The sequence below is a fragment of the Panthera onca genome, chromosome A2 (genome assembly GCF_046562875.1).
Source record: "Panthera onca isolate mPanOnc1 chromosome A2, mPanOnc1 haplotype 2, whole genome shotgun sequence".
In the NCBI taxonomy this organism is placed as follows: Eukaryota; Metazoa; Chordata; class Mammalia; order Carnivora; family Felidae; genus Panthera; species Panthera onca.
The window spans coordinates 144,974,029-145,000,589 of record NC_138340.1 but is presented as its reverse complement, the minus strand read 5'-3'; the positions used below and the strand labels follow the sequence as shown (position 1 = coordinate 145,000,589).

The 26,561-nt window shown below is 49.1% G+C and overlaps 2 protein-coding genes across 6 annotated transcripts in view; one reads left to right on the top strand and one right to left on the bottom strand.

Moving 5' to 3' along the window:
* The window catches only part of TNPO3 (transportin 3), a 75,675-nt gene extending 65,873 nt beyond the window's left edge, over nt 1-9,802 (top strand). For all 3 annotated transcript variants that reach the window (XM_060633095.3, XM_060633096.3, XM_060633097.3), the window contains 3 exons: nt 1,093-1,205; nt 7,768-7,859; nt 9,491-9,802. In XM_060633095.3, coding sequence (XP_060489078.1) covers nt 1,093-1,205; nt 7,768-7,828 — 174 coding nt within the window. In that variant the 3' untranslated portion in view covers nt 7,829-7,859; nt 9,491-9,802. The remainder of the gene's footprint in view (nt 1-1,092; nt 1,206-7,767; nt 7,860-9,490) is intronic.
* Nucleotides 9,803-11,077: 1,275 nt separating this feature from the next.
* IRF5 (interferon regulatory factor 5) lies at nt 11,078-21,798 on the bottom strand. 3 transcript variants are annotated; one of them, XM_060633099.3, is made up of 9 exons: nt 21,473-21,798; nt 17,215-17,420; nt 14,991-15,180; nt 14,509-14,573; nt 13,973-14,006; nt 13,536-13,805; nt 12,875-13,267; nt 12,671-12,789; nt 11,078-12,398 (listed from the first exon to the last, which is right to left on the bottom strand). In XM_060633099.3, exons 2-9 carry the CDS (start codon nt 17,407-17,409, stop codon nt 12,150-12,152), a joined length of 1,515 nt encoding a protein of 504 aa, XP_060489082.1. In that variant the 5' UTR covers nt 17,410-17,420; nt 21,473-21,798; the 3' UTR covers nt 11,078-12,149. The 3 variants fall into 3 exon arrangements, with proteins under 3 accessions (XP_060489082.1, XP_060489083.1, XP_078295830.1); XM_060633100.3 differs by lacking the exon at nt 21,473-21,798 and adding an exon at nt 18,729-18,935; XM_078439704.2 differs by lacking the exon at nt 21,473-21,798 and adding an exon at nt 18,240-18,496.
* Nucleotides 21,799-26,561: the final 4,763 nt, after the last annotated feature.

Below are 26,561 nucleotides of genomic sequence, written 5' to 3'. Positions count from 1 at the left end.
CTGTTTCTTATTGTTCTTGTTTGGGGGTGTACTGTAGTTAACTCACAGGCTATTTTTGGATGCCAAAACTATCAATTAAGCGTTCTTCCTGTATCTCTTTTCCCTGTGTGTTTTTATCTTTAGTAGAGTGTTGTCTTTCTTGGGGGCAGCATTTGGAGAGCGATACTTCTTAAGCATTTATAATGGAATATTTACTTTTGCTCTGGTTTGTTATCATAAGTCAACATATCGGGGGAATATATAATGTAAAAGTTTAGTTATAAAAAAGGTTATCTTGCTGCTGAAAACTGACCAAAGTATACATCCTATTTAAGAAAGGCATGAAAAATTAGAGCGGACTCAAAGAAAAACAGTTCATTGAAAATAAGAACCCAGAGGAAGTCTCTAGAATTTTGATTATTAGTTTGAAGAGGAAGGAAGTAAGGGGAATAGGGGCAGACAGGTTACTATCAGGTTATGCTCAGATAGTAAATAATATTCTTTTAAATAGCAACCAGAGTGAGCAACAAAATTTTCTGACTCAGTACAGGTAGGTATCATAAAGAAGTGACTGGAAATGACTGTTCTCCTAAGAGAGATGACCTTAAAATCCTTAGGGCTCTGGATTTATATTATATTATGTATATATAATTTTGACATGTTTACTTACTGTACTTTTTGCCCTTGCTTTTTGTGGTACTGAACTTTTGCCTTTGACTTTTTCACCAAAGAGTTTTCTGGCAGCTGTTTAATTTTTTTGAAATTAAAAAGTTTATCATTAAACTTCTGGCAGAAGTTTAATGATAGGAATAGAGCAGTAGCATCATCCAGAAAAGACTTCACTTCCAAAGTAGAAGGGCTCTTTCTGAAATGATGCCTGCTACTACTTCTTTGAATGGAAGTCTAGGTTTGCCTTCCTTTGCAAACTGTTCCAAACCCCAGAGGTTTGAAAGGCCTAAAGATAGTACTGCTTTGTTAATTCCTTTACTTGCTTCCAAGTCTGGAAGAACTAATGCTGCTAAGAAAAACCTGTGAGTCTTTGTTATTACTTGTAGGGTCCAGTTGAGTAAGTCCTGTCTCCTCTTATAACTCTTAACCCTCTTCTCTGCACAGACTTTTTGTCGATGGTTAGAGAATTCCTTGAAAGGTTTGCCAAAGGAGACAACCGTGGGAGCCGTCACAGTGACACACAAACAACTTACAGATTTCCACAAACAAGTCACTAGGTGAGTGATGTGGGGTTTTGGGGTTTTTTTTTGTCTTTTTAAGGAATATAAACAGAAGCTGGAGGTGTGCAGGAAAAAATACATCTTTGTTTCTCATACCAAATTTACCTAAGAGTATATTTCTTGTGTGCCTTTGTAAACTCACAATTTACTGTCTGTTTACATTGAATTGCACAAATTGGCATTAGAAAGAAACCAGTCTGGGGGGGGACATATCATCATGCTGTATAGGTGTGCATCAGTTTTACTGTACAAATGTATTAACTGGTATCAGATCTTAATGGGTAAGTGGAAGCATTATTTCTTCCAAAAGAAAAGTGCATTGAGCAGCCCACTGCCCTTCATAAGATCTGTCTTTATCTTTCTGAAGTCCTTCTCTGTTCTCATCCATATTCAGGTGTCAGGAATGCAGATGTGAATAGGTGAAGCATTAGTTGTGAAACGTAGATGATGTAAGCTGCAGTGAGTTGGAAAATTTTCGCCACGCCTAAAGATACTGAAATTCTAATATTTTGAGATAGGGAGCGTGCACATGTACGTGAGCCGGGGAGGGGCAGAGAGAGAATCCCAAGCAGGCTCCGCACTGTAAGCACAGAGCCTGACGTGGGGCTCCATCTCACGAACCATGAGCTCATGACCTGAGCTAAAATCAAGAGTGAGATTGCTTAACAAACTGAGCCACCCAGACACTCCTTTAGGTATTGACTTATATTCATACAGTGGTGGAATGATTTATAGGTCTGATAATGTGTGTTACAGTAAGGTTTGGTGATAGTGAAAACACTGGAAATATTCTAATTGCCCATCAAGAGAGAATAATTAATAGAATGTAACTAAACAGGCACTAAAAAAAGATGCAAGAATATGCATGTGATGATATAGAAAGTGTATGATACAGGGGAAAAAATAACAGTATCATATAACCCAATTTGTACTGACAATTTAAAAACATTTTGTCATAAAATACCATAGAATTTACCGTTTCAGCCATTCAACCATTCTTAAGTGTGCTGTTCGTAGTGTTACATACATTCACATTGTTGCACAATTCCAGAATTTTTTTTCATCTTGTAAGGCTGAAACTATAACCATTAAACAGCCCCCTCTCTTCCTGTCCCCTAGTCCCCATCAACCATTATTCTACTTTATGTTTCTATGATTTGACTACTCTAGATATTTCATACAAGTGAAATCATATGGTATTTGTCCTTTTGTGACTCACTTAGCATAATGTTCTCAAGGTTCATCCATGTTGTAGCATTTGTCAGAATTTCCTTCCTTTTTAAGGCTGAAAAACATTCCATTTTATGTATATACTACATTTTATTTATTCACTCATCTGTTGATGGACATTCGGACTGCTTCTACCTCTTGGCTATTGTAAGTAATGCTGCTATGAACATAAGTGTACAAATATCTCTTCAAGATCCTGCTTTCAGTTCTTTTGGATTGAGAAGAATTCTCAACACTGTCCTTTTCCCCACTGGATGGTCTTTGGTACCCTTATTGAAAATCATTTGAGGGGTGCCTGGTGGCTCAGTCGGTTAAGCGTCTGACTTCAGCTCAGGTCATGATCTCACAGCTCAGAGGCTGGAGCCTGCTTTAGATTCTTTCTATGTCTCCCTCTCTTTTCTGCCCCTCCCCCGCCTGTGCTCGCTCGCTCTCTTCTCTCTCTCTCAAAAATAAACCTTAAAAAAATTAAAAAAAAAAAAAGAAAGAAAATCATTTGAGCATATATGCAAGGGATTTATTTTGGGCCCTCTCCTCTATTCCATTGATCTCTTTATGTCAGTACCATACTGTTTTGATTACTATGGCTTTCTAATAATTTTGAAATTGGGAAGTGTAAGACCTCCAACTTTGTTCTTTGTCCAAGATTATCTTGGCTATTCGGGGTCTTTTGAGATTCCATGTGAATTTTAGGGTAGATTATTTTATTTTCACAAAAAAAGTCATTAGAAGTTTTGATAGGGATTGCATCAGATCTATAGATTGCTTGGAGTAGTATTGACATCTTAACAATTTAAGTCTTCCAGTCCATGAACATGAGATGTCTTTACATTTATTGGTGTTTTTAATTTCTTTCAGTAACATTTTATAGTTTAAGTATTATAGTCTTTTTGATGCATCTATAAATGAACAAACTTGTACTTTATTTTTCTTAATATAATTTTCATGTATGATATGTATGTATTTTCAAGTAATCTCTACACTCAGTGTAGGGCTCAAACTCACAACCCCAAGATCAAGAGTCACATGCTCCACCAACTGAGCCAGCCAGGTGCCCCTAAAGACTTTTATTTGTTGTTGTTGTTCTTGTTGTTGTTGTTGTTATTGTTTTAATGTTTATTTATTTTCGAGTCAGGAGGGGGTCGAGGCAGGGGATGGGGGGGAACACAGAATCTGAAGCAGACTCCAGGCTCTGAGCTGTTAGCACAAACCCAGGAACCATGAGATCATGTCCTGAGCCAAAGTTGGATGCTTAACCGACTGAGCCACCCAGGTGCCCCTCAACTTGCACTTTTATTTTTTATTTATTTATTTTTTTAATGTTTATTTTTGAGACAGAGAGAGATAGAGCATGAACGGGGGAGGGGCAGAGAGAGAGGGAGACACAGAATCGGAAGCAGGCTCCAGGCTCTGAGCCATCAGCCCAGAGCCTGACGCGGGGCTCGAACTCACGGACCGCGAGATCGTGTCCTGAGCTGAAGCCGGATGCTTAACCGACTGAGCCACCCAGGCACCCCCCAACTTGCACTTTTAAAAGCTGTTTTATTGTATATATTATACATATACATAGTAAATTTCTCGAAAGATACACAGCTAGGACCAGGATCGGAGAGGAGGGAAGACTTTTCACTTTTTATTTCATAACTTTCTCTACTTTTTTTCAGGAGCATGTGGTATACTTTTATAAATAACCCAGACCTAGTTTTTAAAGGGGGAAGAAAATAAAGGTTAGGCAATGGTACAGGGGTTACTTTTCTTTTCTGAGACTTGATTTCTTAATCTTACTTTGCAAAATGGTTTACTTTCTCATCTCCCGGAGTTTCTCCAGTAATTGTGTTAATTTGTTAAAATCCCAAACCTATGAGTGATGTTATTTTGCAGCTTACTAAGTGTCTTAACATCATGTCCCCAAAGTAACTGACTTTTAGCCACAGATCAAGTGACATGCATGACTGAAACATAGCATGTGACTACCTTCATGCCACATTTTGGCAGAAGAAGGGAATTTCCCCTTTTCTAGATAGGTGTGTATTGACTGGGATAACTTCACAAAATTATGTTCTTTTCACTATGAGTCTTCACAGTAGAAGTAGAATTCCACCTACAAGCTGTCTCAGGAGAAAGAGTGTGGCTTCTTTCTGCTATTTTTTGCTGTATTCCATCTAGTATTGGTCAGTAGAAGAGCAGGATCAGACTGGCTCTAATTTCCATAAAGCAAATGGGAGTCTGGGGAGAGAACCTTCAAAGGACTAGGCTTACAGTCAAGGCTGTTGGCTTGAATGTTGTCACTGAACTTCAGCTTATTCATCTGCAAAATAGGGTTAGTAATACCTATCTTATTCACAAGGGTTATTATGAGATACCACATGGAAATCTGAAGATTTGTCACGTAGTAGGTGATCAGTGAATGTTAACTTTCTCCATGGAAAAGAACCTGCTGGAATGTCATTATGCACTTACAAAGCTAGCCGGAGCATGTCTCCTGACAGCTCTAAGGCAACCACCCACACATTCTAAAATAAGTCTCCACCAAACCTGTATTCCCTTATCTGGGTTAATCTGTGACAAATAGAATGATAGAGAAAGTCAGAAAAGTCATGGAATTCCCTAACTTAAGGAGAACTGAGGGGCACGGAAAAGGAACCCAAACAATGCAATGTTACAAACAAAAACATCTGTGATCTTTGCCCTGTGATAGGGGGAAATGAAGATGCACTACCAACTTGGCCTACTTGATCTCTCACCGCTGAACAAGTTTTGCAGCTCCTCCTATAGTAGGCTGTGACAGTGGTGGGAAATGAACAGAAGTTGTAATGTTAAGGTGCTAGAGAAAAGGTTTGAGATTGCTCACCTCCTCATAGTAATTCTCTTTCTCTAGTATGCACGTTGCCCTTGAACCTTCTGTTCCATGCATGACTCAGTCTCCCTTTTGAAGTTGAGGTCCTGTAACTCCTGCCTCAACATGTTGCTTTGTTTGCCATTCTAGCAGGGAAGGTAAACTGGTTCAGTTTCATTTCAGCAAGTCCAAGCCTGTTTTTCACATAGTACTGGTAATTAATTAATTCCCTAACATGTTTAGTTGGTCAGCTTCTGCTGGGGCTTTTCATTCTGCAATAATCATTCTTGGTCTCCAAGCACCACTAATTATGACTAGAAGAAATCCTGCCATCATTTCCCATTTCTCTATGTTGGTGTTTATTCTCTGACTCTTATCACTTGCATGATGATCTCAAGGTCAGAAGATGTTGAATAAAAGGAAGCATGGACACTAGAGTTAGAGGCCAGTATGGGGCTGTCTTCTTGCTCAAGTTGTTAGTTAGAGCCTGGTTACTCTCCATTATGCACCAGAACATTGGGTGAAAAGGGCTGCATTTCTCAGCAAACCGCTACTAGGATTATGGGGTTTGAGGAATGGTCACCATAAAAGTATTCAGAAGTATGGTGAAAGGATTGGAATTGTGGGACTGGAAGCCAGAAAATAGAACCTAGAAAAATAGTGGCCATTTTAAATGAGTGAAATGGAAAATAATTGCCAGAAGGTTTGAGGCAGAAAACAAAATACTTCTGGCTTTTACGTTTTTCTTTTTTAAAAAAATTCATTTCTTTGGGCTTAATCACCAAGGAAGGACACATTAAACATTTGGCTGCAGCTCCGGACACCAGAGCACTTGCCCACAGGACTAGGATTGGAGCTGAGCTGGTTCGAGATGCTGGCCTTACCCCTCCTTCACCCTGGCTCACCACAGATCTCTGTGCTTGCATTTTGGTTTCGGCACTTTTCCTCCTGTGTCACAAGAGAGGCAAGGAGTGGAGTTATCGTGCTCTTCCAGATTAAACCAAGCTGTCTGTTCGAGAAGGGTCGAATTTAAAACACATAAGGCTTTAGGATAGCAAAAGAATCTTCAGTCCCCATTGCTGTCCCACGGTTTAACTGTTTCCTGTTATCGTAGTTTGTTACAATAGAATGCCTCACAGTGGCTTCTTTTGGGTTACACATCTTTTTCCTTTGTGACAGTGGAAGCGTGAGTGATATGTGCTCGCCGCCCCAACTACCTCCTTTGTAGTCAGTATTGATTTGGAAATAGACTGAGGAAGGTAATGGTTGTATTTGAAACATGTTAAATTCACAAATGGCAGAATTTCAATAAACCCAGAAGACTTCATCATTTTCATTACATTGTTAAGATGAAGAGAGACTGGAAGAAAGTTTCTAGAATATTCTGTCGAATCGAATCCTGGAGTCTAAATCAAGGTTCATAATGATATTTCAGACCTTATAATAGGTGGGGAAATCCAGATGTAGGCACTAAGGGGATAGTTCTCATTCCACCTTCTTCTCTGTGGAGTCATTGTTAGCAGTTCCTTCCCGGGTGTTTAACTGTTAAGAGAAGGAGAGAGCACTTTTCTTCTGAAGATGAACCCTAGGTGGGAGTCTGTGGTTCCTAAGTTTTTCTGAGCCAAAGAGAGGGTTGCAGAAGGATGAGCGTATTAGGAAGTACTTCCTTTTCCACTGTTTTTAGCTTAGCTTTGTGTTTAGTTACCAACACTGGTTATGCAGACTGACAACAAAAGAATGAAGCGAGCATCAACTGATTTCTTGGTGACTGTTTTGGACAAAAGAGGCCTTTTGAAAAAACAGGGTCAGATGAATATTGGGCTATTCAAACCCCATCTCACTGCTTGCCTAAGGACCAAGTCCTGCTTCCTCCTTCTCCCTTTCTACATGTCTTAAGCCTTTCCTATCTCCTCTCCCTTCTCCTCCCACAGGAGGAAACCCTGAGCAGCCTGTTCAACTAGAAAATCAATGACTGATAGAGGCTTAGTTGCTGGACTGGGCTTTGTAAACAAAATCTGCCTTTGGAAGAGAACGAGGAAACCAGGTTCTCTTAGTTCAGCTTGTAGAGTTAAAATTATCAGCCTTAGGTGGATATGCTTGCTTTTTTACTTGGGAGTTCTGGCTTTCTTGTGTTTATGTCAGGGACTTCAACGAAGTGTCGAACTGATATAATCCTCCAGACATTATGAGGTCAGTAATAGATGCGGCAACTGAAGCAGCTTGGTAACTCGCCCAAGAGAGGTGGACCCAAGATTCAAACCTTGGCAGTTTTTCTCCATACACTCTTTGGAAAGCATACAGCATATAATTATTCTCATATGCAGTAGTTAGTATTTGCCTTTGAGTTACAGAAAGATCAGAAGCAGTCAAGAGACAGTAGAGAGAGCTCCAAGCAGAGCTGAGATCCTTCTCTGTGTACTTCAGTGTTGCGGTTGTTTTTCAGCATATTGTATCTTTCTCCTGAGTCAGGGAACCATCCTGCCTTTTCTTTTCCAGTGCTGAGGAATGTAAACAAGTTTGCTGGGCCTTGCGAGACTTCACCAGGTTGTTTCGATAGCTCACGCTCCTGCACTGTGCCTGTCACCCAGGTGAGTGTCTCACCTTTTTCCCTGGCTGTCAGGAATGCTTGGGGATGACGTAGGTTTTAATGTCCATCATGGGACTTATACTATAGCTGGTCAGGGAAGGACTTAACAGTTTAACACTGCTGAACAGCTAGGAAATGCAGGGCCCTGATTTTCTTGGGCTAAGGCAGCCAGTATTGTCAGCTGCTTTTGCATGCCGTCTTCACCCCCACAGGAAAGTTACTATAGAAGAGCTAAAATAAATAAATAAATAAAAATCTTCCTGTAATCTTCTTACAGACATTTTAGGGTGGTAAATGTGTATATTAAACGAATTAAGTATTTTTTAACCTGGCTACCTTGGTGAAAACAGTGCTGACCTATTTCGACTGTGATTACCTGACACCATTTTCCTAAAATTGACCTTCTAGATCAATGAGCAAAGATACTTATTCTTACCACGTTTATAGTCTAGATGCTGAAATGCCAGGTTTTTATCACTTTTATCGTCTGAATGCTGAAATGACCAAGGCCAGAGGTATAGGAAAGGTGTAGGAAAGCCTCTTTGTCTAGCTCTTGATCATCAGTTTTTCTCCCATGTGCTTCCTAACACTCGTTCTGAGGTAAAGCAAGAAGCTTAACTGAGGACAGAAAGCACTGGGTAGTGGGATTTGGGTGCCAATTTCTTCACTGAGAGAAGAAAGGCAGCTCTCCTCTTAAGCCCCACCTTTGATGTCTTAGGCAGAATTTATTCTCCCAGGAGGCAATTCTCAATGAATGTGCAGCACCTCCCTGACGGTTTCTGTTATTAAATGCACCAGTAGATTAAGGGACTCTTCAGCAGTGCCTAACCACACCAGAAATTATTTCTAAACTTTGGTTCTTTAATAAGTAGTGATATCATCTGGGATCTTCAAGTTTTGCAGTGTCAGGAATAGCTAACATTGATACACTCAGGCTTCTCAGTGGACAGCTATGAATGTTGATAGCTAACGTTTATGGTGCCTTTACTGTGGGTCAGATACTGTTTCCAGTGCTTTATAAGATAATCCTCGGGCGGTTCTGTGAGTTAGTGACCGTTTTTATTCCCATTTTACAGGGGAATAGAGGTTCCAAATGTTAAACGATTTGCGTGATTGTCACAGTCAGTAATTTATAGAGCTACGATTCAGGTGTGGACATTGTGGTGCCAGAGTCCTCACTTTTAACCATGGTACTTCATACTTTTACATAGTACCTTTTCATACAGACTAAATCAGTGGTTTTTAAATTTTGTGAGCAGGCAGAGTCTTCCTTCAGGCTAAACTCTTGCATGAAACCCCAGTATATAAACACACTGAAATCGATATTTTGTGGTTGGTTTGGGGTGGGCAGCCTGGACCTGTTGGTTCGCTCTACCCCCAACATACATTCCCTAGTTTCCACAGCACACTCAGAATCAGAAAAGGGCTGCAGACTGTATCGTTAAAGCAGAAGCTGTCTTGAAATCACAAGTAAAGCATCCAACTTCTTTTTTTTTTTTTTTTTAAACTGAGTCCTTGTTGCAGAGGGTAGAATGAGGTACCTGAGCAAGTAGAGAAACGTCTGCCTTGACTTTGTAAGAAGCTTACTATGTCCTGGACCCCAATTATTGACTGTTTCCTCTCTTTTGTCAGGAATGTCTTTTTTAATTAGAAGACAGGAAGAAAACAAAAACCAGACTGTGTCCCACAATCAGAAACCTCCATTGTGGCGGAGGGGCCTTCACCGCCACCAGGGCGTCCCGCCAGACAGGGAGAGACTCCAGCCTTCAGAGGCCATCCTGAGGAGTTCCTGTTTGGGGGTGTGAGGGAAAATCAGCGCGGTTTAAAAAAAAGATGGCTGTGGCCTGTCCGGTGTGGTGGGAGGGGAGCTGGTTTCCTGGTGAACTTGTTTCAAAAGGAAAAGTAATTTTAAAGAAATAAAAAAGGAAACAAAAAAAAGGAAAACTAAACTGAAACCAGAACTGAAACGTTCACTTGGCAGCAGTGACATGCACACATGCACACACGTACCTACACACACATGCTAACATGCATGTGCACATACAATAAAATAAAAGTACAAATTTTTATGAAGCAGAAACCATTTACTTAGGGAAAATGGGAATTCAGATGAAATCGCTGCAATTGGAAGAAAAGGGTCAGGATCCTCTCTTAAGGTTTTCTATTGTTTTTTTCCTCTCTTTCTCTCCCACCCTCCCTTCTTGCCCTTTCCCCCTCCTCTTTTAACGAAAACGAGTAGAAATTTACCGCACTCTCCCAGCGTTTCTTCCCACCTCTAGAGTTGCTCAGACGAGGAGCCTGTTTGTTTTATATCATGGTCACATCAGTGATACCAGGACCTGTGAGGGCCAAAATTCATGTATATCCCAACCCTGACTCTATCCAATCTCTAAATCCACTTCCAATCCACAGTGGGTTGTCATCAGCCAAAATTAGGGTGAGTGGGATATAAATGTATATTCTGAGTTTTAGGTTTTTTTAAGAATTTTTTTTTTTTAATTTTTCACCCACAGACAGGAGAGAGGGGAAAAGGAGGGTGGGTGGGAAATATGAGGGAAAGTGTTTACAGGGCTAACTGTATTTTACTAAAAAATGTGGAAATTATTTGACTTTGTTGGGGGGTGAGGCGGGAGAGGGAAGCCCAAAGCTGATCTTAATGTTTTAAAGGAGTTGTAGCCCTGCACAGGTGTTAGATTTGAGGGCACTGTTCTGTCTGGTGTTACAGCCATCTCAAGAACAAATCAACAGCAACAAAACAAACAAAAAAAAAAAAAAGAAAAGAAATAAATTTTTAAAATTTAATCAGTGTTTGTTTTTCCTTCCTTTTACTGCCTCAGAGCTCTGAAATGACACAGCTAGACGACACGAGTGAGCAGTCTTAGCCACTACCTGGTAGACGGCTGCCTATGGAGTTTAAACAGCAGGCCCCTGCTCTTGGTGCCACGGACCCTTCATATTTCAGGGGAGTGGCTCATTCTGCATCTTTTATTCTTCTAGTTCACCCTAAAGCTCATGCTACATTTGTGGTACGTATATTCTTTCTCCTGTGGCCACCCAAGTAGATGGATTAATTCCTAACCTACCGAGTACAATATTTGGTCTTTGAAAAAAAGAAACCTGTATTGCAGTATGCTTGACATAGAATAAGCTGCACATATTGAAGTTATACAGCTGATAAGCTTTGACATAGGATACACCCATGAAACCATTAACACAAGATAGTGAACATACCTTTACTCCCAGAAGTTTCCTCATGCCTCTTACCATCCACCCCATGCTCAAGTAGGCACTGATCTGCTTTCTGTCACTGTAGATTAGTTTGCATTTTCTTTAGTTTTATATCAATAGGATCATTCAGTATGTTAAAGTAATTGGGTTTTAAGCTAATAAGCTTGACTGCAGAGCTCTATCTAATATTGAAACCAACGAAACAAACCTTCCTGCATAACATCGGTTGTACTCAGAGTTTGACTTGGACAGGATCTTAGGCTGCATACATTTAAAAATCCACACCCTTACTTCAGCTAGCTTCCTCCTGGAAAGCAAAGCCAGCCAGTTCAGTGCTCCTGGCGCCCTACTGACTCATCAGCCTAGAAGGCAGACCCGCCCTGTGTCATGGCCCCAGAGATGGAGGGCAGGTGCTAGGGGAAATAGAGCCAGCTGATATCAGAAATCGGGCCTGGTAGAACAGCATGGAAGCGACTGGATCTTTTCAATATTTATTAATTGAAAAATACATAAAATTCCACTTCTATTCCATGTTCTTTCAAGGAGGTAGCTGCCAGCCTTAAGCATCTGGTAGAATACCTATGTGCATATCTGTCTCAGATATGAGGGTGTGAGGCTCAAACTAGGGAACCCCCAAATCAGATCAGGCCCATGCCCTGTTGAGAGAGCATGGCCCACAGCACTTGACTGTTTTTGCCTGAGGAATTGGGGGGCAACCACAAGGGTGGGCCACTCTGGGACAGATCCCTCTCGGCTAGGCCCCTAGGATTGGGGGAGTTCTCTGCTCACCGGGGCTGATGGCGGAGTTCCTCCAGAGTGAGCAGAGGCGAGGCACATCCAGGAAGACTGAGCCCTGAAAGCAAAAGTGGCTTCTAGCTTCCCTCAGATGCTGCGAGGAGAGCCTGGAACACAGAGCTCTCTTGCCTCTCCTTAGCACAAATCCACTTCCAGAAGACCCAGAAAGAGGACCTGCAAGCCAGTCAGGTGCCAACTGGGGCCATTGCACCTCCACATGAATCCACACAGACACCTGGGAAGCCCATGCCAGTCACTATCCGCAGTCTCATTGTTGCATGCCGACTGGGTGCATGGGCCAGGCCCCCTGGCCAGCACCAAGACCTGCCACAGGAGGGGCCTGGGCCACAGGCTGCAACCGCTGCTGGGACTGCCAGATGTGATGGAGCTCCTTGAACTGTTCCACCATGTGGTCTTTGAGGTCTGGGTTTGAGATCTGTAGCCGGATACTATCAGCTGACCAAGAAAGCTCCCCTGAGAACATCTCCAGCAACAGCCGAGCTGCTACAGGCACCACCTGGGAGGCAAAGAGGGACAGGAGAACCTTGGCGGGACTGTCAAATCTAGTTGTGCCTGAGGCATCCATCAGGAAGAAGGGCTACCAATTTCTCCTTCATACAAAGGCTGGTTACGTGTGGACAGCCCTGGGCCTTGATTATCTTTGGCCGCCAAGTTCACACTGCTCAGAGAGCCCTGAGCCTCCACCCTGGGGCAAGAGCTGAGCCCCAGGATTTCCCAATATTCAAGCCAAAGCAGAGTGGGGGCTTGAGAGAGGAGATGGTGGTATACCTGTACAGTGATGAGCTTCTTCTCTCGGGGTTTGAGGTCAGGCCACTCCTCCCCAAAGCAGAAGAAGATCTCAAATGGTGGCGGGGTGTTGGTCTGGCCCTTCTGGAACAGGATGAGCTCTGCAGCAAGATCAAGACCCTTAGAGGCTAGAACCATGCTCCCGGGCGACAGGAAGCCAGGAGGAACATAATGTGGGTCCCTCACCATTGAGAAAATGCTCCAGGCTGAAGAGCTTGGTTTTGACCTCCCGCTGGATGGGGTTGGGCTGTGAGCCGTGGGCTGAGGCACAGGGCCCGCTCCAGAACACCTTGCACTGGCACAGGCGGATGGCATACAGATCTTGGCCTTGCAGCTGGAGTATAAGCCCGCGGTCCAGGACATCCAGCAACTGGTTTGTGTAGAAGCGTTGCTTGTCGCTGGGGATGTCCTCAGGGCTGGGGAAGCGCACTTGCTCCAGGCTCACGGGGCCAAAGAGCTCTACCTGCTCTTGGGTGGCCTCCAGCTGGCTGTAGAAGAGCCGGCAGCCCTGTGGGTTGCTGATGGTGAGGGCACGGGGTGGCCGCCCCCGGTACTGGAACTTGATCTCCAGGTCAGTCACTGTGGGGCAGAGGGCAGGCCCACCCAGTCTGTGAGCCCTGTGCCGCCTCATTCTGCAGCCCACTGACTTGCTCTCTGCCCAGCAGCCAGGCCATCTCGTCAGCTCTCCCACTTAGATCTCCCCCCACCCAAGGAGGGACTGGCTTGAGCATCTTTGCTCTTCATCCTCCACCCTTCTTGCAAACCAACCCCCCCCCCCCCAGCACTGTTTTTGGACACAGCAACCACCCCCCACCCCCCCACCCCCAGCTCTCCTGTGGGTCCTTACAAGGCAGCATGTGGGGGCTGATCAGCAGGTCGGGCAGGAGTTGTTCGCCTGTGGGGGGCAGGCTGGCAGCCAGGGACCCAGGCTGCAGGCTCGGCAGGACCGCAGGGAGAAGCTCCCCAAAGCCAGCAGGGTTGCCAGGGGTGGGGCCCAGGAGGCTGGGGTCTGGTGCAGGAGGGCCCAGCACCACAGGTGGCTGGAGAGTGGGTGGCCACTTGACATCCTCTTTGGGTAAGGAATAGGGTGCCATGGGGGGGCCAGGTTGCACTGCTTCTATAGAGGGTGGGGGCAAACAGAGCTTTAATGCCACTTCTGGTAACTGCCCCCTAGGCCCACCTACTCTTGGCCCTGGGCCTCCCTTCAGCCCCCTCCCAGGTGCCTGTGGTACCTGCAGCTTCTCCTTACTCTAGGCCCCCAACCACACCACCTCCCAGCCCCACCTGTGAGGCTCAGGCTTGGTAACATCCTCTGGAGCTGAAGAGAAGACAGGCAAAGGAGAAGGGAAGAGGCCAGAGAGAGAGAAGGGAGGCCAGGTTAATGAATTGATCTGATGCTAAAGAAATAACACATGAGCACCACAAAAGGCAATTCCCCAGTGTTCAGCTTAGCAAGGCCAGACCCTGCCTCCAGTCCCAGCTCTGCCCTCCCAGGCAGGTCAGTGAGCTCTCAGGGCCTCTGTTTCCTCATCTGCCTTCTACAGGTAGTAATACCTACTCAGCCCCAACTCCTGAGGGTGTGTCAGATGACATCTGGTCATGTTTTGTACCAACAAAGCCCTAAGGAGATTCAGGGTGCTGACTGTGTTCCTATCAGAACTCCCAAGAAGAAGCTCCAGAGAAGAGCTACAGAAAGGGCAGTAGGGCCCTGGAGGAAAGGGGCCGCTTAATCCTAAAGCAGAGCAGGACAGCAGAAAGGCCGTAACAAGGCCCAGCATGGCAGTGCAGGCAGACACTGCCAAGAGTGGCCCGGAGCTCACCTCTTCCTCTTCCTCCTCCTCCTCCTCTCCTGCACCAAAAGCGTAATCCTCACTGGGCTGTGACTCTGCAGAGCAGGGAGAGAAAACAAAAACAGAAACGCAGTCAGTGGAGGAGGAGGAGGAGATGGGAGAAGGCCATCAGGGCTCCATGGGGCAGCTCCTGCTGTGGCTTCTTCCCTGCCGAGAGCTGCCCAAACAGGAAGGTGGAAGGCCATACAGCCACCAGGAATCACTAAGGACCTCTCCGACCCCATGGCACTAAGCTCCTTAGGCCACTAGACCTACACTCACTGGAGCCAAGAACAAGGGCAAGGTGAGCAAGATAGACACAAAGCCTGGTCTGTGCCAAGCCATCCCGGGCCTCACAAATGGTCTGTCGCAGGCCACTCCTGGAAGCCCGGGGTGTAATGACCTCGCAGGCCCAGGGCCCTGGGCCTTCCCGCACAGTTTCCTTAGGTGGCCCATGGGGTCAGGGGTGATACCTGCAGGAGCGTGGCCATTAGAGCAGACCTCGTAGATCTTGTAGGGCTGAGGTGGCATGTCCCGGGGTCCATCATAGATGAGGCGGAAGTCACGGCTCTTGTTAAGGGCACAGCGCAGGTTGGCCTTCCACTTGGCCGGGTCTGCCTCATCCACCCCTTCGGTGTACTTTCCTGTCTCCTTGGCCCAGGCCTGGGCAGGAAGAAAAGATAAGGCAACCACAGAGAACCTCGACCCTCACCAAAGCCCCAGTTCCTCCTGGCCTCTGGGAGTCACTGCTGAGCCAGTGAGACCTTCAGGGACACACAGCCTGACCTGAGTGTCCCTCTGCAAGGTAGGGATACGACTCTAGGCCTTCCCAGCCCTTAGGGCTCCAAGAAACTAAAGGAAACCTAAGTGCTTTGAAAGGCATCTTATCCACTGCTCCTGCAAGGGTAAATAAGGTAAAATCTCTAAGGAGAATGGTGGATGAGAACATAGGATCTGGAGTGGGACCGGGTTTGAATCTGGAAACTGCCACCCACCAGCTTTGTGCCAGGGGCATGTCACTTTGCCTCTTTTTGCTGTGATGTCCTCATCAGAGTGCCCACCTCACAGGGTGGTAGCAGAGACTCCAAGGCCCATAAAGCACTCAGAACTGTGCCTGCACTTTGGATGGGCTCCATACACTTTAGCCGTTGGTATTATTTTTGAGGGTCAGTTGGTTAATACCAGGATTACAAAGGTTTCTTCCCTTTAACGTAGCAATTCGACTTCCAGGAATTTATCCTAGGGGTACAGAAGCATCCGCACAAAATTCTGCACATAAACAAGGTTTATTCATTGCAGCACTCTTTGTAAAAGCGGAAGACCCCAAATAAATGTCCCTCAATGGGAACTAGTTAAATTATGGCCAATCCTTAGAACGGAATAGTGGGCAGCAAGAAAAAAAAGGGGGGGGGGGGCTTTTGATATCCTAACGTCATAATCTTCAAGAAATACGAGGTACCGGAGGGTATGTATACACCTATGATTTTGTGAAAAGCAGGAGAAAAGATAGGTACATATCTGCACACATGCACAAAAATCTCTCAGGAAGGATAAACAAGACACTGACAATACTAACTGCCTCCAGGGAGGGAAGGGGTGGCTGAAGACAGGGGTGGGAGGGAGACTTTGCTGCAAACCATTTTACACTTTTTAAATTTTGAATTGTGTTACCTCGTCAAAAATAAGAAACGGATTTGAAAAGAACCTTCAAAGGGTAAATATCAACCTGCAAAGACTAAGGAGACCCTATCCAAATGTTTAAAAATAAGGATTCTCTTCGACGCAGCAATGTTGAACTCTAGGAACTAATCCCAAAGAAAATCATTTAAGATGTACAAAGGGTAAGAGTTTAGAGGGTATCCGTGGCAACGGGTCTTCGACACTGAAACACTAAGCACTAAGCAATGTGAAGTGTCCAAAAACTGGGTTTGGATATCTAAACTGCTAAGCCCCGCACTGGTCACGGAAAGTGACGTGGCATTTAGGGCAGAGGAAAGCTGGTTCCGATGTTGGATGGTGAAAAGTGCAGGATATTCCAGGTTGATTCCATTTTTGAATTTTATAGACACACATGCAGAAAACTGAACATACAAGCAAAAAATATCCATAGTTGTTATGTGCACTCCAAACACGCACACTGCACACATACTCGTGTGATGAGAAAGTGACAAGAAAAGGGAGGAGGAGGAGGAGGAGGAGTTACAGGAAGGTCTCCTGGGGGCCTTTCAGTCCCCACCTTGCTCTGGGCACAAGGTTAAAAAAAGGCACACTGCAGGGGTGCCTGGGTGGCTCAGTCAGTTAAGCGTCCGACTTAGGCTCAGGTCACGATTGCACAGTTCATGGGTTTGAGCCCGGTATCGGGCTCTCTGCTGTCAGCATAGAACCCGCTTCAGATACTGTCTCCCTCTCTCTCTCTCTTCCTCCCTTGCTCTCTCTCACACACACACACTCTCTCTCTCTCATAAACAAATAAACATAAAAAAAAATTTTTTTTTAAAGCACACTTTAGGGGCACCTCTTGGCTCCGTTAGAAAAAAAAAAGGCACACGGTGGTTATGCCTGCATCCCCTTAGTCCAAGCCTGGGGTCGCCTGCAGCAAGGCAGCTGGGACAGCGGTCAGTTTAAGATGTATGGGGAGGTCCTCTTCTAGGGAGGGGGTGCATCAGAAGTCCAGGAGTACCCCCATCCTGGGCTTACCTTGAAGATGGTATTATCTCCGTCCTGGCTGGGGCCGTGCCGTGTGGCATGGCGCCAGGGGATGTAGAAGAATTTCCTCTCCCCATTGACCCACTGAAGCCCTGGGTACTGGCAGCTGTTCACCTGGGCCACCAGCCAGGGCTTGAGTCGCACACGGCGGGGTGGAGGGGGAGGCCTGGGGGCCGGCTGGTTCATGGCAAAGGGATCTGCAGGAGAAAGCCAGAGGGGGACATCAGAAGCTCTGCAGCTGGCCGCTCCCTGCAGCAGGAAGATGTGCAGGGGGCCAAGCCAGGGATTTGCTGGCTTCCTCTTCCTCTCTGGTCTGCCCAGATGCTCACGGCCCATTCTCTTTTCCAGCTGTCAGCTTTCTGGTCACAGGGTCACTGCATCTGCTTTGTGTTTGGGAGGTGGGAGAGGGGGTGGGGTTCAGATAGAGGGGATGCATGCGTGCCCCGGCCAGGCATGCTTTACCAGGTGGGGCATCAATTCCCCAGCTGCCGTGAGGCCGCAGCGGCCCAAAAGGCACAGGGCGGCCCATTGCTGCCTCACTCCACGGCTAGGCAGCCCACAGCCGGTGAGTGACTGATACACGGGGACAAAAAGCCAGTCCCCTTGCTTCAGATGGGGCAAACCGGTGCAACAGGCGCTCCAGAGCTCGGTGTGGGGTCAAACCGAAGGCCATCTGCAGCCGATGCCACTTCCTTGCTTAGCTTTCTTCCTGCCCCACCCTGCTCCCCTCCTCTCCCCACCCCTTCTGCCCTCCCTGTCCTTATCCGGAGAACTCCCTCACTATGCCCCCTTCTAGGAAACTTGGCCAAAGACCAAGTCCCAGCATGTGAATGGAGGAAGGGTTTTCACACCCACTCTTCAGAGCTTCCTTTCTTCCTCAGTTTCCCTCCAAGGATGAAGCTTCCCCACACCTGGACATCTTGAGAGAAATCCCATCAGCCCACTCAGTCTACCTCCTGCCTCACCAGGGCAGCAGCCTTAAGTGGGACTTGAGAAATACCAGCCAACTGATCTACCTCAGATGTTGGAAGCTTCTGTCCTCCAGCTACTTCTCCCCGACCAGCCCTGCTCTCTCCTCTGAGGGGGGTTAAGACCAGACATAAGAGGAAGGCCGCTGGGGCTGTGACACAGGCGAGGGTCCAAGGGGGGGCAGGCCTGTCAGGGAAGGAATGGCTGAAGGAACTAGGGCGTCTGGATTAGTGGGTAGGGACAAGAGCTATCCTTTGTGGCACCACCATGTGACAAAAGGACTAGGGTTTGAGTCAATACCTGGACAGCCTCCACTGAGGCAGACTAGACCCAGGTTGAAAAAAATGTTAACAGCTAAAGCTATGCAATCAATAGGCTCGGCCTGGGAGCCACTGGTTTCTGGGGGGTACCTACGCCCAGGTGGGCTTCCAGGTGGCCTGCCCTAGGTGGCAGATTGACCAAGATGATCTCTCAGGCCTGGACCCTATCATTCCAGGCCTGCTGGGAGCCCTGGCCTCGGTTTCCCTGCCCAGTACCTTTTTGGCTGTGGTTGCTAAGCGCCACCTCCACGCTGCTAAGACATCTCCATCTGCGGGCCTCTCCTCAGGGCAGTGCCCAGCTCTGGGCTAGGACAGGGAGTTTAGGAGAGCCCCCAGCCCTGCCCCCAGGCCTTAAAAGATTGAGGGTTCAGTTCCCCTTTCTACACCAGCCTCCACCCAGCCCCAGGGGAAATGAAAGTGGCCAGAACAGACAACTCGGAAATCTGACTCACTGTGAACTGGGGGAAAGCTACATGGAAAAATTCACGTTTGGGTCCCCAAGACCAAATTCTCAATCCCTCACCCCGTAGCCCATTCCCCAGTCCCCCGCTGACGGTCACTGTACATTTGGTGTGGTTCACAGCTTTGGGGATGGCCTCACCCATCCCCACCCACATTTGTATTTGTAGCTCCCACCCGCATCCTCAGACGAGAGGCCGTGGTCCTAGAATGACCGGTGATAGCCACCAAGAGCTGCCATTCTGGCTATGTGAAGTGGACAGAGGAAAGCTCTGGTGACCCAGAGGGGAAGGCAAGCTTCCCTGACGACCAGCCCCCGACACGGTCAGGCCCGCAGCTGCGCCAGGGGTGATGGAGCTGGGACACCAGACAGGCCTACTCCTCTCTCTGCCCAGGGCAAGGAGGAAGTTAGGGTGACTCCCTCCCCGGCCGCCTAGCCTGGCCCAGCAGTGCTGTTCAGTAGAAAGATGTTGAAATTATTCACGGCAGTAATGCACAATCGCTTCGGGTATTCTAAGGAGGGGAGTATGGAGAAAAGGCTCCCATAACAAGCAGCCAGGGCCAAGGGAGGGTATCCGGCAGGCAGGCCAAAGAAAGATCTTCTGCCTCGGGTGCACCAGGCCCAGGCTCAGTGTGTTTCCCAACGAGGCTTCCTCCTGCCTAGAGGTGGGCTTAGATCTGATTCAGACTATCCTAATGCCAAGAGTTCTGAATTTCAATGCGTTTGGGCCCCGTCCCACTTTCCCTCCAGGTAGAAATAGTGGCCCAGACTTCCCGGGCACCTCAGGAGCTATAGCACAGCTCTCAGAAAGTCCATCCACACTGTGCTCTGCCGGTGGGAGGACTTGATTTTTCAGTAGAGGCGGGGCTTGACCAGGGGGTCTGCCCTGACTCATTGACAGCTGAACACGTGTGCCTTCTGGAGACTTGGGGTGACATTTCTGCGGCCCCCACACCTAGGATTTGAGCCCTGGAGAGTGGGGAAAGCCAGAAGAACCTGCATCAGTTTCCATGGAAATAAGGAAAAGGTGTGGGCTGCTGAGGACCTGAGAAAGCCCTTATGGGTGAATTCTGTAACAGTGAAGCATCGAGAAGGGCAGCCCAGGAACCTCTGCTGGGGTAGGAAAGCCCCACAATTCACACCAAGGCCCTGGAATCCCCGGAGCCAACCACCTGAGGAGCCCGGAACCCTGCGGAGACCAGGGACCCCCTAGGGGAGGAGCTCTGCAGCCCGGTAGTGGGAGGAGCAGCAAGCCCCTTGCTACCTGTCTGATTCACACAGCCTCCCGGTAAATCCCACACGAAGTTCAGGGCTAAGGCAAAGGGTTCCCTGCGCCTGGCGTGACCCTAAATCCCACCGCCTCCAGGTGAGTTGACCACATCCCGAGACAAGCTGAGGCCCAGATGCCTCTCTAGGCTTCCTTCAGGGGAAGGCCAGGGCGCAGGGGGAAACCCCAAAGTAAGGCCTTTAGGCAAAAAAGGGTGGTTTCCCAGTGCCTCCCTGCACTTGACGGGGCCTTAGCGCCCCCACCGGCTAGTTCCAGGGAGGGCGGGACGATGCTTGTGGCCTTGCTGCCCCTCTATTCTCCTCCATCGGCCCCGCCTGCGTCCTGGCAGGTCCTGGTCACTTATCCCCGTTTGGGGCGCGCGGGGAGCCCCGGCCAATCCCGCGGATCCACCCCCGGGACGCGGGCTCAGCTTCTGCCTCTTGGAACGCTCCGCGGGCTGATGGCGCCCCCTGTCTCTTCCCCCACCCTGCCGTGCCCGCCGCCCATCCCCTGCCCCTGCTCAGAGACTGCCCAGAGAGTACTGCGCGCGGTGGCGGGCACCTTCTACCCGCGTCGGCCACAGTCATCTCACTTTCCCTCTACTTTTAGACTCGTTTTGTTTTTAAGTTCGAGGGAAGTATGTAAGGAAACTAGTCCAAGAAGTGCGCCCCGTGATTCTTCTCTGCTAGGAGGGTCAGTGCCTCTTGTTCTCGGCCACTAGTCAAAAGACGGCGCCTCCACCCGACACCATCTTCCCACACACTCTGCCCGAATTCCTGTCATTGGCAGGTGCCCGGGGAAGAGATGCGAAGCGTGCAAAAGCGGGGAATAGGGGCTCACCCCTCTACGACCCAAGCCAGACCGCTGTCGGGCGCCCGGGCGCTCCCCATCCTTGCGGAGGCGAGACGGAGGGACAGCAGAGTAGACCTGGGGCTCCTGGCAGCGGTGACCCCTCCGCCTGTCCCCGGGCTCCCCGGGTGCCTGAGGGACGAAGGTTGCCGGTGTGAGGCACCCCAGGCTGATCCGGACGTAGGAAGCACCTTGGAGGCCGCCAGACCGGAGGGGCACGCCCTGCCGTGGGCGCCCCCTCTGCCCCCCGCCACCGCGGGAGCTAGAGCGCCCGGAGGAGCCGGACGCGGACCCCTCCCGCGCGCCCGCCGTACCTCCGTTCCCCGCCCGCCGCCGGCCGGTGCCCGCAGGGCGCGGAGAGGAGCGCGGGCGGCCGAGACCTACCTGTCTCCGATGCACCCGCGTGGCTGCGCCCGGGAGCACGGGCCGGGCGGCGGGGCCGAGCTGCGCTCTCCCGGAGCTGCTCCTCCCGCTCGCCTGGCACTTCCGCATCACCCGCCCCCGCCCCTGGATCGCGGCCGCCGAGCCTCTGCGCGCCGGCGGCGCCCCGCCCTGCCCCTCCGGACCACCCTGGGCGCCCCCGGCTCTGACCCGGCGACTGAGGGCTGCAGAGCGGGCCAGGCCGGGCCCCCCAGGGCTGCCCAAGGCCTCTGGGGGAAACGGCAGGCCGAGCGGTGGCCTGGACCGACTACTGGGCTCCTTCGGCAATCTGGAACCGCAAAATAGTCATTTGACAGCCCCAGACCCCCTCCCCACGAAGCCAAAGTGCTCGGCGGGGCCCGGGAACTTCCCCAGCCCGCGCCCTCCGGGAGTTCAAGTTCGGGTCAGACACAGGCCGTCAACAAAGTACGAACGAGGGCGCGGTAGGGCCGACCGATAGGTAGCTTCTCGGTCCTCTCCCTGCCCGCCCGCGCTCCTTGGAGGGTCGCTCCAGGGCCAAGCTGCTGGCACCTGGATCCGGACACCCCCCTCCTCGACGTGCTGGCAGACAGGGATCCTCAAGCCATTCTGTCCCTTTTTCTGAGTCTCAACCTGCCTGCCCCAGCTCTCCCTCCCTGGTTGCCTTTGGGACCTCTCAGGATCAGTGCGTGGTCTCTTGTCCCACACTTAACTGCTACCTTGACCATCCATCTGTCTTCTGAACGTTCTTTGATTTCACAAGTGGGTCTCACTCACTGGCCCCAAACTTCATACCTCCTGTTCCTTCTCCTGGAGCGTTCTTTGCTTGATAATGACTGTTCTCCGAATTTTGTTTCAGCATGGCCTCCTCTGGAAAGCCTACCTTGACTTCCTCTCCTTCCTCGGGTTTCTGAGCTCTAGAGTTCATCCTCACTGGTTTCCCTTATGAAATTCTTATTTTAAAGTCTGATTCCCACTGGAATCAGCTTACTCGGGGATTACTCTTGTTTTTTCATTGTTTTCTATAGTAATTAAAAAAACATTTATAAATGAAGATTTCCGAGTTAACTGACCAAATTTTAGATAGCAACTAAAATATATAAGTTCTAGATAGTATTGTTTGCCCTTTATAGTTTAGAGGCTCCTGTGTTTTTCACAAATCCAGTATTAGTTGATGAATCAGAACTTTGGCCTTCCCCTCCCCTCCCCTTTTCCCTCTAGGAATACCTGGGTTTGTCTTTACTACTAATCTGTGTCATTACTTACTATGTGTTGTCTTTTTTCTTCTTTTCTGCATCTCTCTCCCTCTCCCCCAACCCCCAGCCCTAATGTAAAATGGAAATCTAATTATGTACAAGGGTTTTATTAATAGTATCTGCTGCATATTTCACTATTTCATAGTTTTTAAAATTTAAAGTGTGGATGGGGAAAATGTGGGTAGGTAGATTGTTTTATATTTTTTTCTGTAAAAATGAAACTGCCATTTAATTGAAAGTGGCCATCACAAAATGGGAACCTTTTTTTTTTTTTCTTTTTTTTTTTTTTTTTACCAGAGACCAGTTATGCTTGATAAACAATATTCTATTTGGTCCAGAAAAAATTATCTGGAACAATAGCCATCAAGAGAATTCTTTTATTGTCAGATGCCCCACACAGAGTCTGAGGGACCATGAGACTCTAGGATTCTGCACATTGCCCCCTATACACTGTCCCTCTTGCTCAGGTGAGGACCCGACTTTTAGAGACTCTGACTTTGTTAGGAACCATGCGGGGGCTATGTGTACCTGAAGTTCACCACGCTTGAGCTGGCATCTATCTCTGTTGCTAAGTGACCTTGGGCAGGTCCTGTGAATCTCATTCCCTGTCTGTAAAGGGGAGATGATATTACCAAGCTCATAGCATTGGCGCGAGGTTCCAGCAATAGGGGAGCTCCACTAGGGTCCTGCCTTGTCCAGACCGAGGGAACCTGAACGAAGAACCACTCTGGGACAGAGACATGGCATGGCGAGGAAGGGGCAGGGGCAGAGAGCATCATTCAGGCTCTTCCAAAACAGAAGGGTCCCCTTGCCTCCCAACACTGTCTGTGGTGAAGAAAAAGCAAAGGGGAAGTGAGGGTGCACCTGACCACCTGCCATGCAATCACTCCCCATCCCCCACCCCACCTCCGCACCCCCCTACCGGGGCCCGGCCACGCAGGAGCAGAGAGACTTGGCCTCCACAGCCCCAGGAGCCTTACTCCCAGCAGTAAGCCAGCCCTTGCCCCCACTTCCCCTGACTGGGGTGGCAGACTGAGGGTGTGGTGAGAGGCTTGATTCCGGTAGAAGCCAGGGTGCATGAGTATGTGGGTGGGGGGAGCTGTGTCACCAAAGGGAACTGAAAGAAGCCTAGTGTGAGCGGTAGGGAGAGAAGATAGAGGTGTAAGGGGTAAGTGGGACAAGGACTCCCACCCAACTCTGGACCCGCCCCCGTCAATGCAGTTCTGTGCAAATTACAGCTGCCCTCCCCTCCCCTCCAGGAGACCCACCCCCTCAGGCCCAGCCCTTGGGATTCCCCAGGCTGGCCTTCTCCTCGGATATCCCCTGTTTTTGGAAACTTGTTGGCTAAACACCGGGCTCTGGAGTCTAACAGGCGCGAGTCACTCCCCAGTCTACCACTGAGGCATTGTGTGACCTCGAGCAAACCACCAACTCTCCTGGAACCCCCATTTCCCACCTGTAAAGCGAGAATAACAGCACTGTAGCAGGTTGGCTGTGGGGCCTAAATTCAACAAATGCTCAGTGAGCACCTTCTTCAGGCCAGGATAAAACAGAGAACAAATGTCGATTCTGTCTAATACCCTGCCCTATCTATGGTGAGAGATAGTAAATGCTTAAGTAACAAAATCGGGGGTCCTCGTGGGTCACTGTGCAGGATAACAGAGGCACGACATGACCGGACTTAGGTTTTAACTTGGCCACTCTTGACTTTGTAAACACACAAGTGGTAGCTTTATTATTAGTGACGCCCAGGAGGCCATATCAGGGCTTCTTCTCCATTTCTTTTTTAAAAATTTTTTTTTTTTTAACGTTTATTTATTTTTGAGACAGAGACAGAACATGAACGGGGGAGGGTCAGAGAGAGAGGGAGACACAGAATCCAAAACAGGCTCCAGGCTCTGAGCGGTCAGCACAGAGCCCGACGCGGGGCTCGAACTCACGGACTGTGAGATCGTGACCTGAGCCGAAGTCGGCCGCTCAACCGACTGAGCCACCCAGGCGCCCCTTCTTCTCCATTTCTTACCAACTGCCACCTCCTCAGAGCTTTCTGGGGCATGACCTGGAAGTCCCCCACTTGGCCAGCACAGTCACATGCACGTCTCTAGACCTCATGTCCCCTCGTCTCCCAATTTGCAGCTCTCTTTACCTCTTCACATGGCCTGAGGCCTAAGACGCCCACGCTGTCTCCTGCATCCATCATCCCAGGCCCCAGCTCTCTGCTCCCTTGGCCCTTTTAAGAACAAATGTTACTTCCCTTTTCCTTCGTGGTCAGCACCTTTCCTCACCCTGACCCCCTGTAGCCTGGCTTCCACGCCTTTCCCGTGGATTCTGCTCTGGACCTTGGTTCCACAGCTCAAGCAGGCCCTGGTACTCCCGGGAACGCCTCAGAAACTCCAGTCTCAGCATCTCTCTCACTTAGACTCTCAGATCCTGCCTGGGATTTCATTAGTGCCAGGAGGTCTCATCAGCTCTTTAAAGAAAGATGGTGGAGACTCTCCTAGCTCAGCTCAGAGCCTTCCTGTCGTCCCCCCTCCTTGGTACTGCCCTGCGTCTCAGTGCATTTGTCACTGGTTCTTCTGCTGACCCCTCCCCCACTCGTATCCTTCTAGACGCCAGAATGCCCCACCCAGACATCCTGATACCCCCACCCCCGCCCCCACTGCAGCACGGGTGCTGATTCTAGCACTCTTAAAATCTGCTGAGCTCAGCATTTCACTCAAACCACTTCCGTCCCCACTGCTGGGCTCTGTCACAGAAGAGATCAGGGCTCCCGTCCTTCCTGCCTGTTGGTAGAGCATGAGGCACCTGGACAAGAAGGAAAAGAAAGAGGAGGAAACCTTCTAGGCTTCTGCAGTGCAAATAGTTGCTTTATGGGGACAGAGGCCACTTGGCCTCATAGGATCCAGCTGTGGACCTTGGTGTTCTCTCTTGTCCCCCAAAAGACCTGACTGGAGCCTAGACTCTTTATATGTCCCCACCAGGGAGAGGGGTCCCATCCAGGTCCATGAGGTCCACCCATCATTGGTTGGCAGGTAGGGGACTCTGTGGTCACAGGCTGCAGTGGGTTTATCAGCCAGACCCATCTCGAGTCCCTGCAGCTTAGAACCAGTCAGTGCATGGGACTGCCTGCCCCCTGCCTGGGGCAGGACTGGTGTCCGTCTGAGGTGAGAAGTGAGGGAGGGAGTCAATTCTGTCTAGGATGTCAGGGTCAGCCCAAAGGCATAGGGGTGCTCCCAACTCACATCTAGCCCTCAGGGTGGTAGGCAGATGACAGAGGACTAGGGTTGGCTCTGGGACTCCGGAAGAGGTGCTCTCTGGCCTGGAGCAGCTGAAGCAGGTCATGGGATGGGGCTGTCAACACTTCGTCGCGGAAGGGAGATGTCCGCTGCCCCTCTTTGGCCTTCTACAAGGCAGGCTGGGTGGGGGGGTGTGGGTTGAGCACCTCCCACTAGAGGTGGGGGGAGGAGTTGGAGCTCTTAGGGGCTGGTGGGAGCCAAACAGAACTGTGGGAACAGGTGCTTGATTCCTGCCAAGCAGACACTTCTGGACTATTTCCTGGGGGTCAGGCCTCTGGGGGGGGGGTGCTGGGTTGGGGTGTCCCCAGATTACTGCTCTGGTAGCTTCGGATGCCAGCGGTGAAAAGTCAAGAAAGCACAAAGTTCTAGGGGCTAAAGGACCCTGAGAGGCTCCTAGGACAGGCCTACCCTGCTCTCTTGGGTCCCAGAGAAGAGGGGGCTGTCAGGCCTCTCTGAAGGGGAGTCCGGCGGTGGTTCTTACCAGGCCAGTGTTCTGGAACCTCATTGTTTCACAGGTCTCCA

Bases quoted from the DNA above. Each gene is read 5' to 3' on its own strand.
- IRF5 (XM_060633099.3), bottom strand. From the start codon at position 17,409: ATGAACCAGCCGGCCCCCAGGCCTCCCCCTCCACCCCGCCGTGTGCGA. The intron at 14,574-14,990 runs GTATCACCCCTG...CCTGCTCTGCAG, and splicing joins TAATGGCCACGCTCCTGCAG to AGTCACAGCCCAGTGAGGAT. The intron at 12,790-12,874 runs GTGAGGGACCCA...ATCTTGCTGCAG, and splicing joins CCTGGAGCATTTTCTCAATG to AGCTCATCCTGTTCCAGAAG.